Source organism: Canis aureus, chromosome 7 (assembly GCF_053574225.1).
Source record: "Canis aureus isolate CA01 chromosome 7, VMU_Caureus_v.1.0, whole genome shotgun sequence".
NCBI classification, from domain to species: Eukaryota; Metazoa; Chordata; class Mammalia; order Carnivora; family Canidae; genus Canis; species Canis aureus.
Window position 1 is genome coordinate 69,006,657 of NC_135617.1, and position 18,991 is coordinate 69,025,647.

At 40.3% G+C, this 18,991-nt stretch overlaps 1 protein-coding gene across 3 annotated transcripts in view; it reads left to right on the forward strand.

Annotated features, from left to right (window-relative positions):
• The window catches only part of NUDT3 (nudix hydrolase 3), a 127,432-nt gene that overhangs the window by 46,645 nt on the left and 61,796 nt on the right, over nt 1-18,991 (forward strand). For all 3 annotated transcript variants that reach the window (XM_077904374.1, XM_077904375.1, XM_077904373.1), the window contains exon 2: nt 15,240-15,350. In XM_077904374.1, the coding sequence (XP_077760500.1) occupies nt 15,240-15,350 (111 nt within the window). The remainder of the gene's footprint in view (nt 1-15,239; nt 15,351-18,991) is intronic.

An 18,991-nucleotide genomic window follows, 5' to 3' on the forward strand; every position in this document is an offset into this window, starting at 1 on the left:
AGTTAAAAGCTCAGTAAACTTTTTAAAAGATTTTAAGTAATCTCTACACCCACCACGGGTTCAAACTCAACCCTCTGATCAAGAGTTGCATGCTCCATCATCTGAGCCAGCTAAGTGCCCCAAAAGCTCAGTAACTCTAAATCTGAAATGGAAATATCAGCATAACCCATAATTCATTTTTCTCTTCAATTATCCTATTTTCATTTTTTTTGTAAAAAGTATTTATTATTTGAGAGAGAAAAAGAGTGAAAGCACCAGCCAAGGGAGAGGCAGAGGGAGAGAGAGAGAAGTAGACTCCTCGCTGAGTGGGGAGCCCAACATGCGGCTCGACCCCAAGACCCTGGGATTATGACCTGAGCTAAAGGCAGACACTTAACCGACTGAGCCACCCAGGTGCCCCTATTGTTTTCGTTCTAATAATACATATTTCCTATCTGCCATTGAAAATGAAAGGCTTTAGAAACAATGACAACACAACAGTGCCAGTACCTAAATTGAGGCCTCTAAATATCATTTCCCACTAAGAACCAGCTAAATTCAGATTTGGGGCAGGCAGTGCTTACAATGACCCTGAGATGTGACAGTGACAAAAAAGCAAGACAGCTATACAAGATTAAAGACTTATGTCAAAAATATGTGAGATAAACAAGATTTGTAAAACATTACTGTTAGGATATATGTGGTAAGCCTGTGGGTGGCTACCATATGGTTCTTTCAACTTAACTGTATATTTGAAAATTGTTATAATTAAGTGCTAGTTGAAAAAGACGGAATCCAACCTGAAGCAGCTCTTGCTAGACTAGCTAGAACTAGCTCTTGCTGGTTAAAGGTGGGAGAACCAAAAAACTAATGACTACAGGGCAGCCCTGGTGGCTCAGCAGTTTAGCGCCGCCTTCAGCCCAGGGCTGGATCCTGGAGACCCAAGATTGAGTCCCGCGTCTGGGCTTCCTGCGTGGAGCCTGCTTCTCCCTCTCCCTGTGTCTGCCTCTCCCTCTCTGTGTGTCTGTCATGAATAAATAAATAAAATCTTAAAAAAAAAAAAAAACTAATGACTACAATCGATTGAAACATAGGAAGTATTAACACAGTAACAAGAGTAACAACAAAATATTTGGAGGTAGCTTGGACACTCTCATTTTTCTAAAAATTAGTGAATTAGGAGGAGGAAAAAAGCATTTATCTTACCTTTCCTCTGTTAGGATAATCAGTCAGTGAAGAAGTTTCTTCTTTGTGGAAATTTCAGTTAATATAAAAGGGATGATAGAATTAGAAAATTATCATTTGTATTCCCTAATGCAGTTATGGATATAGAATGGGTATCATTAATAGATGCTACAACCAGTCAAAGAAAGGCTGACGGTGAGCTCTGTCATGGATAGATCACATGGGAGCTCTTGACACCAGTTTCATCTCATCATTAAAGCTGATGTCAAATCTTATTGTCTGACAGTGCAGTGCTATAGCAAGTATGTGGCACTGGCAGTGAAGTTTTCTTGCCAAAATAAAAACAAACTTGATTAGGCTTCAAGATCTTCCCACCTGAGTACAGGAACTGTGGGAGAGAGAGGACCAAGTTGAATATTACCACAGAGGGAAGGCACTAGAAAAAGCAGGAAGTTGGGAAATCCTACAAGATAAATGTTTTCTACAACAAATAAATGGTTTGAAAACCATGGGCCAGGAGGGGGAACTGCTTTAGACTAAGGCTTATGAGTCATACCAACCAAATGCAATGATTGGACTTCTTTGGGATCTTTATCTAAATAAATCAGTTGAGGGCAGCCCCAGTGGCGCAGCGGTTTAGCGCCGCCTGCAGCCTAGGGTGTGCTCCTGGAGACCCTGGATCGAGTCCCACGTCAGGCTCTCTGCATGGTGCCTGCTTCTCTCTCTCTGCCTCTCTCTCTCTCTCTCTCTCTCTGTGTATGTGTGTGTGTGTCTCTATGAGTAAATAAGTAATCTTAAAAAAAATAAATCAGTTGTAAAATAACATTTTTTAAACGATTGGAAAAATTTGAATATGGCCTGTTTATTAGATGATTATAAGCAATTACTCATTTGCTAGGTTTAATAATGACATTGTGGTTATATATTTTTTTAAAGATTTATTTGAGAGAGAGAAAGAGAACAGAATGCACACATGCAAGAGTCGGGGAAGGGACAGGGAAGAGGAGAAAATCTCAAGCAGACTCTTTGCTGACCTGAGGAGATAGGGTGCATGATGCGGAGCTTGATCTCCCCACCATGATATCATGAGTTGGATGTTTAACCAACTGAGCCATCCAGGCGCCTCATGATCATATTTTTTAAAAGTCCTTATCCGTTAGTGATAATGTAACTGGAGTATTTAGTGATGAAATATATCGATGTCTGGGATTTGCTTTAAGCTACTCTGGGAATGGGGTTTAGGCAAATAAAACATGATAGGCAAAATGTTAATAATTACTAAAGCTGGGTAATGAATATGTGGAGATTCATTATATTTTTCCTCTACTTTTGTGTATGTTTGGAATTTTCTAAAATAAAGCAGTTTTTAAAATTACCGCATGGCCATTAAGAGAAAAAAAACAGGAGGGGTACCTAGGTGGCTTAGTGGTTGAGCGGCTGCCTTTGGCTCAGGTCATGATCCTGGGGTCTTGGGACTCCCTGTGGGGAGTCTGCTTCTCCCTCTGCCTATGTCTCTGCCTCTTTCTGTGTGTCTCTCATAACTAAATTAAAAAAAAAAAAAAGGAGTTTCTTTGGTATGTAATGATACGATGATTTCTGCGATTAAAGTGAAAAACTAAGGACAGTGTATGTGATGGCTTACTATTTGAGGTAACAAAGAAAAAAATAATATGTATCTATTTATACTCATATATGCTAAGATATCTCAAGAAGTCTTCATAAGAAGTGCCTCTGGGGTCAGATGTAGGAAAGAAGGCTTACTTTTCACGGAATGTCCTTTTGTACTATTTTAACAAGTGTAGTGTGTACCACTAAAAAAAATATATTATAAAAAATAAAAAGAATTAGGAACCACTCTTCCAGGCACACACACCTGTGTAAATTTAGAACAATGGAATGTCAGTGCTGGTGAGGATTTTGAGATTATTTGAACAACCTCATTTTAAAACTGAGAAAGTTGAAGTCTGTGGGGTTTTGTTTTGTTTTGTTTTTTTTCAGTCGTGTGGCGAATTGGTGTGAGGCCGATTTATAAGCCAAGTCTCTGACTGCCCTCCTCTATAAAGTAGACAGCATACAAGTATGGTTTTAAACTTTGCCATCTCAAGTTAGATTGAAATGTGATTGATACATTCCTGCTACTCTGGGGACAAGATACATACCTGCCTTTGAATCTGCAGGAGCATCGTTTTTTATGAACCTGCATTTTGGAAGACATCATTTGTGTATGGCTCAGCAAAATCAGTGTTATTGATAAACAGTGATATTACAGTGTATTCCTACAGTTCTAAGATCGTGTGTGGGAAAATAATGCAGCTTATGGATGTCAGGAATGTTGTTGCTGTGGCTTTGTTTGTTTTAATGACCTCAGGAAACTTGAACGTTCTAAATATTTCATTCACTCTTATTTGGTTTTCAGAAATTTCCTAGGGAATAATGCTTGGCATTCTTCTTGGCCAATTATAAAAATCTTAAATGCTTGTTCTAAAATATTCAAGCTGTACATGAGATTTTAAAGAAATGCCTTTAAAGAAAATGCCTTCTCCTCCTTAGTGCCACCAATTGTACTATACAGAGGCAGTCATTGTTTCTGGGGTGAATGCTTTCAAATGGAAAAATTTTTTAATTTTTTTAAAGATTTTATTCATTTATTCATGAGAGAGACATAGAGAGAGAGGCAGAAACATAGGCAGAGAGAGAAGCAAGCTCCATGCAGGGAGCCCAATGTGGGACTTGATCCCGGGACTCCAGGATCATGCCCTGAGCCGAAGACAGACACTTAATCACTGAGCCACCCGGGCATCCCTCAAATGGAAATTTAAATTGAGGTTGTGAAGTTCTCATCACATGGAGTACAGGAAACTTCTCCTAGTGCCTCAAATTTTTTTTCTTTTCCCATCTGCTCCCCTCCTGTGTTTCTGTCTCTTGAAAAATGGGTATCTCTGTCTGCCTGTTGACTCCAGTAAAATGCCTTAGCCTCCACATCCCTTTCACAGCACCCATATTTCTGATTAGTTAACAGCCCCTGCCGTCGCTCACCCCTAAATATGACTTAGCCACTTGCTCCCCGTCTTCAAGGATGCTGATTACCAGACCTCTCTGTTTCGAATAGCCCATCACTCATTACCTTTCAGATTCAGTAGGCTTCTCAAACAAATGAAATTGCCATTTTCCTCTTCAAAAACCAAGGAGGATTCCCAGTTGCCTTCAGTTGCTGTAACTCTTTGGTAATGCAAAAATGGAGTTTTTTATATGGTTCCAGTCTAATTTATCAGTCTCCTCCATTCCTCTCTTTTTCTTTCCCATCATGCACCCTATACCATTATCAAACTACTCGGATTTCTCAGCATTCCTGGGATATAACACACTGTTTCCACAACTGTGCCTTGGCAGTTGCAGTCCCCTTTCTGGAGCACCTCTCCTTCCTGGGCTCAGGAAAGTCCTCTTGGCCCAGTTCACAGGTTCCTTTTGGAGAAGTGTTCTGGGACCCTCTCAGAGTCTTCTCTCCTCTCATAAGCCTTATCAACATGATGTTGTAGCTATTGGGCCCTTCATTAGATCAAGGCTTGGCAGAATTTTTCTGTAAAGGACCAGATAGAAAATATCTGTGCTTTGTGCACACCTGATTTTTACCAGGACTACTCAGCTTTTCCCTTGTAACCTGAAAGCAGCCATAGACTGTAGGTAAATGAATGAGCATGGCTATGCTCCAGTAAACTTTATTTATGGACACTGTGATTTGAATTTCGTATAAATGCACATGTTCCCAAATACTCTTCTTTAGACTTTTTCAAACATTTGAAAACCATTTTTAGGTAAAGACCATTCATAGGTCATGGGCCATACAAAAACCATCAGTAGGCTGAATTTGGTCCATGGGCCACAGTTTGCCAATCCTTGCATGAGAGTGGGCTGTTCAGAGGTAGGCTTTCTATATTTTTATACATCTCTGCCTCCCACTCACCCCCCCCTTTCTCCGTGCCTCACTTCCTTTATAAGCAAGTGATAACTGGACAATAGTTTGTTTTTGTTTTTGTTTTAAGGTTTTATTTATTTGATAGAGCATGAGCGGGGCAGAGGGAGGGCAGAAAGATAGGGAGAAGCAGACTCCATGCTGAGCAGGGAGCCTGAGGGGATGCAGAGCTTGATTGCAGGACCCTGAGATCATGACCTGAGCTGAAGGCAGACGCCTAACCGGCTGAGCCACCCAGGCGCCACTGGACAAAGTTGTTTATTTTATTTTATTTTTTTGACAAAGTTGTTTATATAGTATATGTGCTGTCGAAGCGAGCACAACAGTTGTTTATAGAATAAATGCTTTAGTGATGAATTACTTGGATTATGGTGGTATCTAAACATGTGAAAAATTACAGAGCATCATATTGTGAATTAGTAGCCATTTTTTATATTTATTTTTTTTTAATTTTTATTTATTTATGATAGTCACACAGAGAGAGAGAGAGAGAGAGAGAGGCAGAGACACAGGCAGAGGGAGAAGCAGGCTCCATGCACCGGGAGCCCGATGTGGGATTCGATCCCGGGTCTCCAGGATCATGCCCTGGGCCAAAGGCAGGCGCTAAACCGCTGCGCCACCCAGGGATCCCTTTTTTTTTATATTTATTAATAAACATTTTTAGAAAAGAAAGTGTACAGAAGTTGCATAATTAGAGGAATTCACAGGTCTCCTCTATGTAGAAAACAGCTCTGGCCTCCAGAAAAGATATAATAAACAAGCAAATAGTCTCTGCTCATAAAACTGGTCCAAATCCTTGTTTTGTGGGTTTTGTTTTTTTTTTTTAGATTTTATTTATTTATTCACGAGAGACACAGAGAGAATGAGGGGGGGGGGCGGGCAGAGCCACAGGCAGAGGGAGAAGCAGGTTCCATACAGGTAGCCTGACATGGGACCCGATCCCGGGTCTCCAGGATCACACCCTGGGCCGAAGACAGGCACTAAACTGCTGCACCACCCGGGCTGCCCCAAATCCTTGTTTTGAATTCAAGATTAGATCAGGATGCCTTCTTCATCTTTTCCTTTTATCTGATGGCAGTTTTCAGAGGGTTTTTCTTACAGGGCTAGCTAGCTATATCATGGGGATAACAGGCTCTAAGTGGCCTGGTGGTCAGAGTCAGGCATGTAGACTGTGTTTTGAATCCTGGCTCAGCACTGACCTTTTTTTTTCTGTGCCCTTTGCCACATCACCAAATCATCTAAGTCTTGGCTTCCTCATTGCTATAATGGCAGGTACTGAAGAATACCCAGCTTGTATGGTTGTTTGAAATTTAGGAAGAGTATATTAAAAATAGAATATGTAAAATGCCAGCACCTGGCACAAAATTGGCACTGAATAAATACTACCTGCTGTTGTTATTATTTATTTCCCCCCAGGATTAGTCTGTTTTCGTTCAGCATAGACAAGGCCTGTGGGAGTGGGGGAGATTTACAGAAATACCCCGGTTATATTGAAACATTGTAATCCAACAATGTTTAGTCTCTGTTTTTTTCATATAACCTGCCAATACAGCCAAGCTTATTGGTTTCTTTAGTCTTCTTTTTTAAAATAAAGTCGTTGACTACCAGGCAGTATAAATGCTTTGGTATTTTAACATCAACAGTAACTGAGGAAGATCGTGCAGACCACTCTCTCACTTAGAAGACCAGAGTATGCTCTGTACCCTGGGACTCAATACTTAAGAATGCCGTGCAGGAGAGTTTGTGTTTCTGACTACCTTTTCATATTCTTAAAATACCTCTTTGTTTCCAAGGTAAAACTGTCAAAATATCTATTCACAGCACAGTATGATGTTTCTTTGTACTAGACAGAGAATTTCCTTTCATTAAATAAGCAGTCTGATTAGCTAGATAAAGAGATGTTTATAAGGCATTTTGTAAACTGACTGTTTATGTCCCCTTGAGCAGTATTTTGAGCTCCTGTGTTGGAAAAAAATAGAGGGTAAAATGGTTTCAAAACTCTAGGAACTGATACTACTAATACTTGGCCCTGTGATTACTTATTGATTTAACTTGAACAAGTTATTTGACTTCTTGCTGAGAGCTTAACTCATCTTTTTGATATTTTTATAGGGTCCTTCTACACAAGAACTTGTAGCAGCTGTTCTCGAAAATATTGTGTTATAGGGCAGCTGGGTGGCTCAGTCGGTTAAGTGTCCCAACTTTTCATCTCAGCTCAGATCTTGGTCTCAGGGTGGTGAGTTCAAGCCCTGTGTCGAACTCCACACTGGGTGTGGAGCCTACTTTTTAAAAATCTCAAATATTTACACACATACATAATACATTCTGTAAAAAATAGTAACATTTCTGTTTATCTGGAATCCAAGCAGATAATTATTCACTATTATTTTGGTCTTATTACAAGAAGGAGCACAGAAATGATTACAAACTACTCTGTAAAGTAGTTTGCAGAGCATATCACAGATTTGGTAGGGTGCAGCCCTTGTGTCATCTAGGATACCAGCAAAGTTCTCTGGCAGTAATGGCTGTGCTGAGGGGCTGTCAAATGTCAGGGGCATTGTATTGTTGGAAATGATATCATGTTGGGTGTATTACTGAATGTAGTTTTCTGGAAATTAGTAATATATCTAAGATCTATAGCTTGTTAATCAGGATTTCCTGTGATGTAGATTATCAGCATAATCTTTTTTTTTTTTTTTTTTTTTTTTTTTTAAGATTCATTTATTTATGAGAGACAGAGAGGCAGAGACACAGGCAGAGAGAGAAGCAGACTCCATGCAGGGAGCCCGATGCGGGACTCAATCCCTTGTCTCCAGGATTACACCCCTAACTGAAGGCAGATGCCCAACCGCTGAGCAACCAAGGCATCCCTTTAAAAAAAAAAAAAAAAAAAAAGGAAAACATTTCCAGAACTTTAACCTAGGATATGTGGAATATATTTACCCCCACTGTGGTCTTGGTGATGGGAATAGAAACTTTTCTGACACCAAGAAGGGTGAACAATAGGTAGAGCTTTGCAAATATGTAAATTCTCTCTTGTGTTAGTCTCATCCTGGCTCAAAGAATCTAAGACCATTTTTTCCCCCAAATCTCTTCTTCTCTCTTACCTCCAGTCCCACATTTATATGTTTGTCCACTAGAAAATATTCACTAGAGGGATGCCTGGGTGGCTCAGTGGTTGAGCATCTGCCTTTGGCTCAGGTCATGATCCCAGGTCCTGGGATCGAGTCCCACATCGGGCTCCCTGCATGGAGCCTGCTTCTCCCCCTGCCTGTGTCTCTGCCTCTCTCTCTCTCTCATGAATAAATAAATAAATCTTTAAAAGAAATATTCACTAGACATCTCATTATATTTTCAATTCATATGTTCAGAGGATATCCTCCTTGTGGTTTGCTCCTCCACTGACCTTTCACATTTTCCTTGGAGGGCAGCTCCACCATTGACCTAGCCCATAATCTGTCAATCATTTGGTCCTATGGAAGCTTCTTTCTGTTTATCTGAGAACTTGTAATTTCCCTCCCACTCTCACTTCTGTCCTCCTCCTTTCTCAACCGGAATTAAATGTGTGAACCTATTCTGCTTACCAAGCTTGCCCACGTCCAGCTCAAGTCAAAGTGACCTTTCTAAAACCCAAATTGGAAGAGTGCTCCTAGCCACTTCTAGTTTGGTGCTGCCCAGAAGGCTTTAGTTTTTGTTTAAATAAACTCTTAAAATTAAAAACAAAAACAAATTGGGTTATGTTATTTCTTTGCTTAAACAACTTGCTTGATTTACCCATTGCCTTCAGGTTTCAATCCAAACTCTTGATAATTAGACCCCTGCCTTTTGTTCAGCCTCCCTGAGTAACCCCTTCTATATGCTTTCTGCACTCCTTTTTTAAAGCACTTGTTTGTTCATTCAGTCATTGGACCATTCTTTGATTTGCTCATTAAACTTTTATTGGACACTAATAATGGGTCAAGCTCTGTGCTTAAGGTTTGGGTATGAGGCAGTCAACAGAAGAGATCCTTAGACATTTCACTGACCTCTCACACTGTTAATCAGGATAAACTAGGTTATGCTGTAATGACAGATTAACCCCCAAATCTCATTGTTTTAACACAACACAGTTGTATTGCTTGTTACAAGTCACTTTTCAGAGGCTGTGCTCTACACAGGGTCTCTTCCAATCAGAGGCCCCATCTTACAGCTACACCAACTGGAACTCACTATGTCCTTGGGCACTGTGACAGAGGAAGAGAAAAGAGACTGGGTGGGTTTCTCCCTGCCTTAGCCCAGAAGTGAAGTGTGTGTCCCTTCTGTTCACATTTCCTTAGTCAGAAACAGTCAGGTGGCCCCACCTAATAGCAGAGGGGCTTCAAATACCATAAACAAGCACATAAAATATCTGATGAACATTATGATCTCTGCCACAGTTACTGAAATAGAAACAGTTCCTGACTTCTTGTCTGTCTTATCCACTGGACTTTAAATTTCTTGAGAACTGAGATTGTATCTACCTTGCTTTTATGTCCTAATAAGCACATGGGCACACAGTAAGCTTCTGATTTTTGTTGAATAAATGTCGTTCTTGAGCTTGGATTTACCTCAAGTCACTCCCTTTAAGAAACGTCTTATCCCTCTACTGCCTTCCCCTCCTCCTGCCCCAAGCCTGGGTTAGGTGTCTCTTTTCAGTCTTTGTAGTATCCCGTGCCTACCTCAACCAAAGCATTCCTCACCCTGTATTATTACTTTTTTGTCCCTTCCTCTCTCCACTAGATACTCATTTCCTTTGGGGCAGGGGCTATGGCTTTCTTTTATGTATATATATTTTAAGATTTTATTTATTAATTTGGGAGAGATAGAGAGCATGCATGAGGAGGAGCAGAGGGAGAGGGACAAGCTGACTCTGTGCAGACCCTGGAGCCTGATGTGGGGCTCAATCCCAGGACCCTGAGATCATGACCTGAACCAAAACCAAGAACCAGAGGCTTAACTGAGCCACCCAGGCACCCTCTTTTATATTCTTTTGAAAATTTGGGGACGCCTGGGTGGCTCAGCAGTTCAGCATCTGCCTTCGGCCCAGGGCGTGATCCCAGGATCCAGGATCCAGTCCCACATCGGGCTCCTTGCATGGAGCCTGCTTCTCCCTCTGCCTCCGTCTCTCCCTCTGCCTCTCTCTCTGTGTGTCTCTTATGAATAAATAAATAAAATCTTTTAAAAAAGAAAAAGGAAAATTTGTATTAAGCATTTTTAAAGCAATTTTTAAAACCTTAAGAAATAAAACATTACTATTCCAAGCTTAAGTAAGCCCTTTATGTAACTCTTCCCCCATTAGGTTTATCATTCCCATAGATTTCTTTAGTCTTTCATTGCATATTTGTGTCCCTAATCAATATAAGGATTTTCCTTTGTGTCCATGTGGATAACAACCTATCCCCCAGCCCTACCTGTTGATCTCTCCCTGCTCTATAGGACCACCTGTACCATAAATCCAGGAGTTGGATATGGTGTGTTCTCTAGGTACATTTATCCATCTCTGCACTGATAATCACCTGTCTTGGTGATAACAGTTTCATGAAAGGTGTGATACCTGGTTGTCCAGTCCCTTACTTTGAACTGCCTTAAAATTGCAGAGGTTTTAAGCTGCAACTGCCATTCCTGGTTTATAATGATGCTTAATGAATGTTGAATAAATAACAAATTGTTTTTTTTTTCCTTAGTATGTCATTTATAGGTTTAATTTTGTCATTTAATTTTTTCATTTAATTTCTTTTCAGATAATTCTGTACTTAAAAATCAAGCTTCAGAATCAGAATTTACTGACCAGAAACACCATTTAGTGTTTTCTAAGATAGGAAGGAGTAAAGCCTGTAGCTAAAGTAAAGAATGTTTTGGGTTTTTTGCAGTAAGTTTTCAGTGGGTTGTCAAGGAAACTAAGCCAGGAGAACTGTTTACTGGTAATGGTGTTTGCTTTGAAGAGTGACTACAAAGTAATGAGGCTTGTTTTTCCCAGTGTCACTATTATATGTAGTATTACCTCACATAGCCATGCTTTGAATGTGCAAGGTAATAACACTTTCTAGATTTACTAATTAATATTTCACAAGGATTGAAATTTAGAAATTAAATTATACTTTATGTTAGAGGTTTTCTTTGCTTTGGCTTGCAATTGTCCCTTTCATTTGGACTATAACCTAATTGGATGGCCCTAGTCAGCTTTTCAAGCAAACGCTTAGGTTTAGAATGGCTGTGTAACACTTTGCCAAGTGGGAAAACTCTAGGAAGAAAGACTATGTGTTGTTTATATAACAAATCAACGAAAGATTAACCAATTTTTCTACTCTTTCTTCTTGAGTTTTCTTTGCAGATTGGATTGATAGGACTTAAATGCCATTATCTAGAAAGTCTTTGGAAGACTTTTTTTAAAAAGGTGCTTAGGGGCACTTCGGTGGCTCATTCGTTAAGTGTCTGCCTTTCTCTCAGGTCATCATCCCGGAATCCTGGAGTTCTGCATCCAGCCCTCTGCTCATCAGGGAGCCTGCTTCTCCCTCTCCCACTGCCTGCCGCTTTGCCTATTTGTGTGTGCTCTCTTTCTCTCTCTGTCAAATAAATAAGTCTTTTTTTTTTTTTAAAGCTGTTTAACTGAGACACCTGGGTAGCTCAGTGGTTGAACGTCTGTCTGCCTTTGGCTCAAGGCGTGATCCTGGATTCCCAGGATCGAGTCCCGCATCGGGCTTCTTGCATGGAGCTTGCTTCTCCTCCCTCTCCTGTGTCTCTGCCTCTCTCTGTGTCTCTCATGAATAAATAAACAAAATATTTAAAAATAAATAAATAAAGCTGTTTAACGTAAATTAACAAACATGATTATGTTTGGATTTTATTTGTATATTTATTAAGATTTTATTTATTTGGGGGAGTGAGCGAGAGAGCATAAACAGGAGGAGGGGCAGGTGCCCCTGTTTTTATTTTGATAAGAAAGTTTTTCTGCTTCTCCCTCTGCCTGTGTCTCGGTCTCTCTCTCTTTCTGTGTCTCTCATGAATAAATAAATAAAATCTTAAAAAAAAAACTTTTAAAAAGTTTTTATTAAATTCTAGTTAGCATATAGTATAACATTGGTTTCAGGAATAGAACTTAGTGATTCATCACACATACAACACCCAGTGTTCATCACAATAAGTGTACTTGATAAGGAATTTTTTAAAATGTAAGATTAGCCACAATTATAAGATGGGAGGAGTATGGCAATGATCTCCCTCTTCTTTTATGGAAATAGTATATTATTTCAGCTTTATGATTTAATATTATATGAAACTAAGGATAACTTTTGGGAAGGCCACTCCCTTGGAGTGTAAGCTCTGAGATAGAAAGTAATAGCACTGACTCCTAAATTTAGCTTTTAAAAATTTACTATGATTTTAAAACCAGTTTTATTTTATTGGAAGGAAGTACACATAACATGACATTAACTATTTAAAAGTGAACAAGTCAGTGGCATTTAGTTCCACTAATTCAGTGGCATTTAGCAACCTTTAGGTAGTTTCAGAACACTTGGATCACTCCCAAACAAAATCCTATACTCATTAAGCAGTTACTCTCTGTTCTTCCCTTCACCCCAACCCCTGGCAACTACCAGTTTGCTTTCTGTCTCTGTGCATTGACCCATTCTGCCTATTGAACATAATTGGGATCTTACAATATGTGATTTTTTGAGTCTAGCTTTCACTTAACATAATGTTTTCAAAGTTCATCAGCTGTGTGTTGTGTATCAGGGCTTCATTCTTTTTTTTTTTTTTTTATTTATGATAGTCACAGAGAGAGAGAGAGAGAGAGGCAGAGACACAGGCAGAGGGAGAAGCAGGCTCCATGCACCGGGAGCCCGATGTGGGATTTGATCCCGGGTCTCCAGGATCGCACCCTGGGCCAAAGGCAGGCGCCAAACCGCTGCGCCACCCAGGGATCCCGGCTTCATTCTTTTTATGGCTAAATACTCTTCCTGTGCATGTGTATGCCACATTTTGTTATCCATTCATTCATTGATAGACATTTGTTTCTACACTTTGGCTACAGTGAATAATGTACATTTATGTGTAAGTATTTAAGCACCTCTTTTCAGTTCTTTTGGGCATATACCTAGGAGTGGGATTGCTAAGTCATATGGTTTTTGTTTGTTTTTTTGAGAGCAGGGATGGGGGTGCAGAGTGAGAGGGAGAGAATCTCAAGCAGACTCCCCACTGAGCATAGAGCCTAACACAGGACTCATTTTCACAACCCCGAGATTATGACCTGAGCCAACATCAAGGGTTGAATGCTTAGCTGACTGACACCCAGGCACCCCTTATGGTAGTTTTTATTTAGTTCTTGAGGAACCACAAACTTTCCATAGTGCCTGAACTATTTGACATTCTTGTCTTGTGTTTAAGGGTTCCAATTTTTCTACATCCTTGCCAGTTCTTGTTATTTTTAAAAATATAGCCATTCTTGTGGGTGTAAAGTCACATCTCATGTTGGTTTTACTTTGTACTTTCCTAGTGACTAATGAGGTTGAGCATCTTTTCATGTGCTCCTTGGCTATTTGTAGATCTTCTTTGGAGAAATGTTGCTTGTCTTTTTGTTGTCATTGTATGTATTTTTATGTATTCATATTTTGGATAGCAGGCCCTTGTCAGATGATTTGCAAATATTTCCTCCCATTCTGTAAGTCACTTTTTCATATTCTTAATGCTCAGAAGATTCTAATTTTAATGAAGTCCAACTTATCTAATTTTTGTTGTTCATGGTTTTGGTGTCATGTCTAAGAATTCAGCATGTCTTACCAAATTCAAGGTCATAAGGATTTATTGCTGTTTTATTTATTTTTGTTTTTTAAATTATTTTTTAAAGTAAACTCTACCCCCAGAGTGAGCTCAAACTCATGACCCCAAGATCAAGAGTCACATGCTCTACCGACTGAGCCAGCCAGGTATAGACTGTATATTGGTGACTGTATATGGATTCACAGATTTCCTTCCTCCATGGTCCCCTGAGTCAGCAGATCACAGGCTTTATAGAGGAACATCAAGAGAATCTATCATGACATGAAGAAAAGGGATTAAGGATGAGAAAAAGGTAGAATTTCCAAGGGCTCATGTAGTTGCAGAAGCCTCAAGGGATAGATGGAAGATGACCAGAAGGAAGGTCACCAGAAGTCAGTAATGGAATCTACAAGCACTACAGAATACATAGCATTTTCTTTCAGGCAACAAGGATGACTGCGGAGTAGAAGTGAAGTGCACAGGTGGAATAGGGATGGAGGGTCAAAATTGAGACTTTGTCAGAAAGGGATGGTGTAGGGAACTATAGAGGATTCCTTTCATTTTGGAAGTAATGCCCACCCAATTCTACCTCCAAAGGAGAAGTCTAGCTAACTGTTTAGCATCTGTCCTAGAGAGGGGTAAGGAAAAGGAAACTGAGACCTTCCAGGATTTTATTTCATCCATAACTAGGATGCTGGTTAATTTTGCATTAGTAAACCATAGTCTCTATCAGGATTTTATATGTGTGTTTGGTTGGTCTTCTCTCCTTTCTTAATAAAATTCCCTAGTAAGAAGAGTTCTAGTTTTATCTCAGCTGAAAGCATGATGAAGATTTTGACTTCATGTAGATGAGGGAGTTGGGTTCTCAGTGCACACTTAGAACTTAGGGGTGGTGTGTGGTTTTGGTCTGTAGCCATCTGATGGACCAGGAGTGAGGATCTGGGAAAGAAGGTATTGGGACGATGGTACCAATTAGGGCTAAGGACTTCTTTCCTTCTGGCCAGCCCTCACAGCGCTCATGGGCTTTTTTTCCCCCCAGTCCTTGTCAACTCTGTGTTCAAAGGGCTTTAAAGAAAGGAACAAAGGAGAGGGTAGATGGGATAAGTGACTGAGAGCCTGAGGGAAGGGAGAGGTACTGGACACTAGGTCAGATGCCTTTCTGCTTTTACCAGGTGGACTATCTTACTTTTTCCAATAGAAGCAAAAGCTACTCTACAAGAAGTGACCTGGAGAGGTATAAACAAAAAATGGGTCTCAGGTCCCAGAGTCTGAGTTTGTACAAATAGTGTCTTTTATTTTTAACTACCCACGTGACCCCTGTGACTTTCAGGTGCTGCTTGTGAGCAGTAGTCGCCATCCAGACCGATGGATTGTTCCTGGGGGAGGCATGGAGCCTGAGGAGGAGCCAAGCGTGGCAGCAGTCCGTGAAGTCTGTGAGGAGGTACGCACTGAGGAGGAAAGGCATGGCTGTACCTCGTAATCGTGAGTCTGTCATGTCTGTGTAGTTCCTTATCACCACTCACTGAGTAAGCATACTCGTGATCACAGAAAGAAGGAGTTTACCAGTTACCTTGTGCTTCCTTGATTAAAGGGATGGTCAGGTTGTGACCTGGTAATGTTTGTTGGGCACTCTGTGTAGGGCGAAGGCTCTGGTAATGACCATATCTAACCATACCAGATAGTCTTTTGTGATTTCCCCATGGAGCTCTTTCAGCATTACCTCTCTTACCTGTAGCAGAAGATCAAGAACAAGTAGTTCATCAGCCCTAAGAAATAAGAGGGACAGGCAGTATTGATATATGGCTTGTTCTCATTAATGAGATGGAGGAAGAGGCTGTTGTTCTCCTCTGCTTCCTGGATCCTGGCTATACAACAGTGGCTAAAGCAGCAATTCTGTTAGCCAGAAAGTGTTACTAATAATGCCATTAAAGAGATAATAGAAAAAAAAAAAGAGAGATAATAGTTTGTTCTTTGTTATTTAGTCACAAGTTATTCAGCATATATGTCCTGAATTCCTGGACCACACCCAGTATATTTTACTAGATAATCTAGAGTAAGTAGTCAAAAGAAGTACCTTAGTTCCCTTACTTCTAGAGTTTACAGTTTGGGCAAACTGAGATACAGATTGCAGTTCAAAGCCAGGAGGAAGGAACTAACATTCCTCCATAGCCTGCAGTGGTGATGCCATGCTGTTCCTTGCCTTGCTTATGTTATTTCACTTAAGACTCCTAACTTGGTGATGTAAGTTTTATCACACCCATTAACTTGCCCTGGCCATATGGCTAGTGCTTTTTAGATCCATTTCTTTGTTCCAGAGGGAACTGAAAACTGATGCTAAGGACATCTAAAATAGCACTAAGAACAAGTCTCCTATATTTCTTTTGGGTTCAGCCCTTGCTGAAGTGCCCTGAGACTAATCTTACCCATGGAATATGTAAGGAATTCTTTCCTCGCTCTGAACTCCTACAGGCTTGTGTTGACTTGCAACTCTGTCATTTTATCATTTATCTGGAGTCCATAACTAGACTATAATCTCTGAGAGCATAAAGTATGTTTTGTGGTTTATATCCTCCTTGCATGTGCACAGTACACAACTAGGTGAACAGAAATTTTTTTTTTTTAAGATTTTATTTATTTACTCATGAGACAGAGACGGGGGGCGGGGGGCGTGCAGAGACACAGGCAGAGGGAAAAGCAGGCTCCATGCAGGGAGCCTGATGTGGGACTCTATCCCAGGTCTCCAGGATCATGCCCTGGGCCAAAGGCAGGCGCTAAACCACTGAGCCACCCGGGCTGCCCGGTGAACAGAAATTAACGAATACATGCTTCTGTGACAGGTGGAGCAAGGGATGCAACAGTAAAAGTCCTGAAGGGTTACCCCAAATGGAAATGATCAGAGTGTAGGGGAGTGATAGATACTGTCCGAGAGGATGTGAGAAGGCCTTCTCACAGTAGTAAGAATTGGTGTCCCCCGTTCTTATCAGACCTGAGATAATGGGGAATGCATAGGGGTAGGGTGGCCTGGACGGGCAGATGTGATTCTGTACTCTGCCTTTCTAGGCCTGAGGGCACCAGAATCTTTTTGCCTTTTGGCTGCTGTAGGTTCCACAGTACCTAAAGCAAAAGTGATGTTTGACAGAGCTTCTGTGGCAGTTGTAGATTCAGAAATGTGGTTGGTAAACCTGAAATGGAGTGATGGTTTTAGAATACAGAGAAAGGGAAAAAGTTCAGAGACTTTGTGCAAAACTTGCTACTTGGTTTTAGGAGTTGTGGGGGCACATCTGACCACTATACCTTTGTGGACCATGTTTGGATTTGGCATCTGTCTCAGGAGAGCATATATCAGTTGCCATTACTGTTGTTGGATTCTGAGTGTTATAGTTGAGTCATCTGTGGGTTATACACATGCAGTGAAGATGGAGAGAACTAGGTGATAAGTAGAAATGTAGTGAGGGGCAAGTAAGGGTGTAGGGTGCCCTGCTCACTCTTTTGTTTCCTGGAAATGCCATTCCACAGGTAGTGAGAATGAGTGGGGATGGGGCATAGTGCTTGGATCCTGTCCTCAGATATTCAGGATCTGCACTCCCTCCTGTCTGCACAGGGTCCTGAGCTTGAAATTAAACCCTGCCTGACTCTGAGCAAGTCAGAGGAGAGTCATACCACACCCTGTACTTTGTTCTAGCATTATTGAGAGGATAAATGTCTGTGAACTCTAGAATACAATACAGAATAAATCAAATGTTTGCACAAACAATAAAAATTGGTGAAATGTCATTGTGAAAACAAACATTCCAGTACTTCTGTCAAAATAAAATAGAGGGGATGGTTCTTCCAATTCCACATCCATCAACAGAGCATAAGACTTGGAATCAGAGAGGATATAGAAAGATTTTTCTTTTTTTTTTAAGGGTAGCTTTTATGAGCAGAAATCACTATTCAGGGGTTTGTTTAGGTTTCAAAATGATACAACTTGGGCAGCCCGGGTGGCTCAGCAGTTGAGTATTTGCCCTCGGCCCAGGGTGTGATCCTGGAGACCCAGGATCGAGTCCCATGTTGGGCTCCCCGCATGGAGCCTGCTTCTCCCTCTGCCTGTGTCTCTGCCTCTCTCTCTCTCTCTGTCTCTTTGTGTCTCTCATGAATAAATAAAATCTTTAAAAAAAAAAACAAAAAACAAAATGGTACGACTTTTGTAAAGTACACATTCAAAAAGTTAATTTTTTTCATAATGCTTACAGCTCTGATTGTTCTCTATATAAACGTAGGAGATTTTACTGGTCACTTTTGGATAGTACTTAGACCAGTTAATTCAGAGTTTCAAATTGGATTTATAGAGCTAAATAGAAGTACTTTCTAAAGAACTTCAGTTGTCTGACTTAAAAAATAAAAACCTTATGAAGCTCTTCAACAAAAAAGTCCTGTGAATCTCACGTATTAAACGTCGTGCGCCTGACTGGCTCACCCAGTGGAACATGCGACTCTTGATCTCAGGGTCTTGAGTTTTGAGCACTACATTGGGTGTAGAGATTACTTAAGTAAATAAATATTAAAAAAATTTTTTACAAATGAGGTGAGTCTTAGAATCTTAGATTCTTAAAATATTCCCATAACATATGTAAACTGAGATTTTCAACTTAAAAAGACAAATCAGAAAAAAATTATTCAGTTATATTTTGAAAACCAAGGTTATACTCTAATAGGCCAAGTTCTTTTTTTTTTTTTTTTTTTAAGTAATCTCTGTGCCCAACATGGGGCGCAAACTCATGACCTTGAGATCAAGAGTCACATGCTCTGCCGACTGAGCCAGCCAGGCGCCCTAGGCCAAATTCTTTTGCACATTACAAAATTATAAAATATCTCTGGTTTCCTTCCTAACGTAGAAATATATTACAATTTTGATTCTCTTAAATATTTCTGTATTTCATTCTCAAGATTTCTAGGATTGAAAGACACCCACCCACCAAAGAAACCAAGCCCTCCCTGTTAAGTGAGGCCAAGACTCTTAGGTGGCCTGGTTGGAAATGCTGATCTAGTCCACTTTTGCTCTATCAAGATTCTAACTTGAGAAGGCTAATGGTTGTAGAT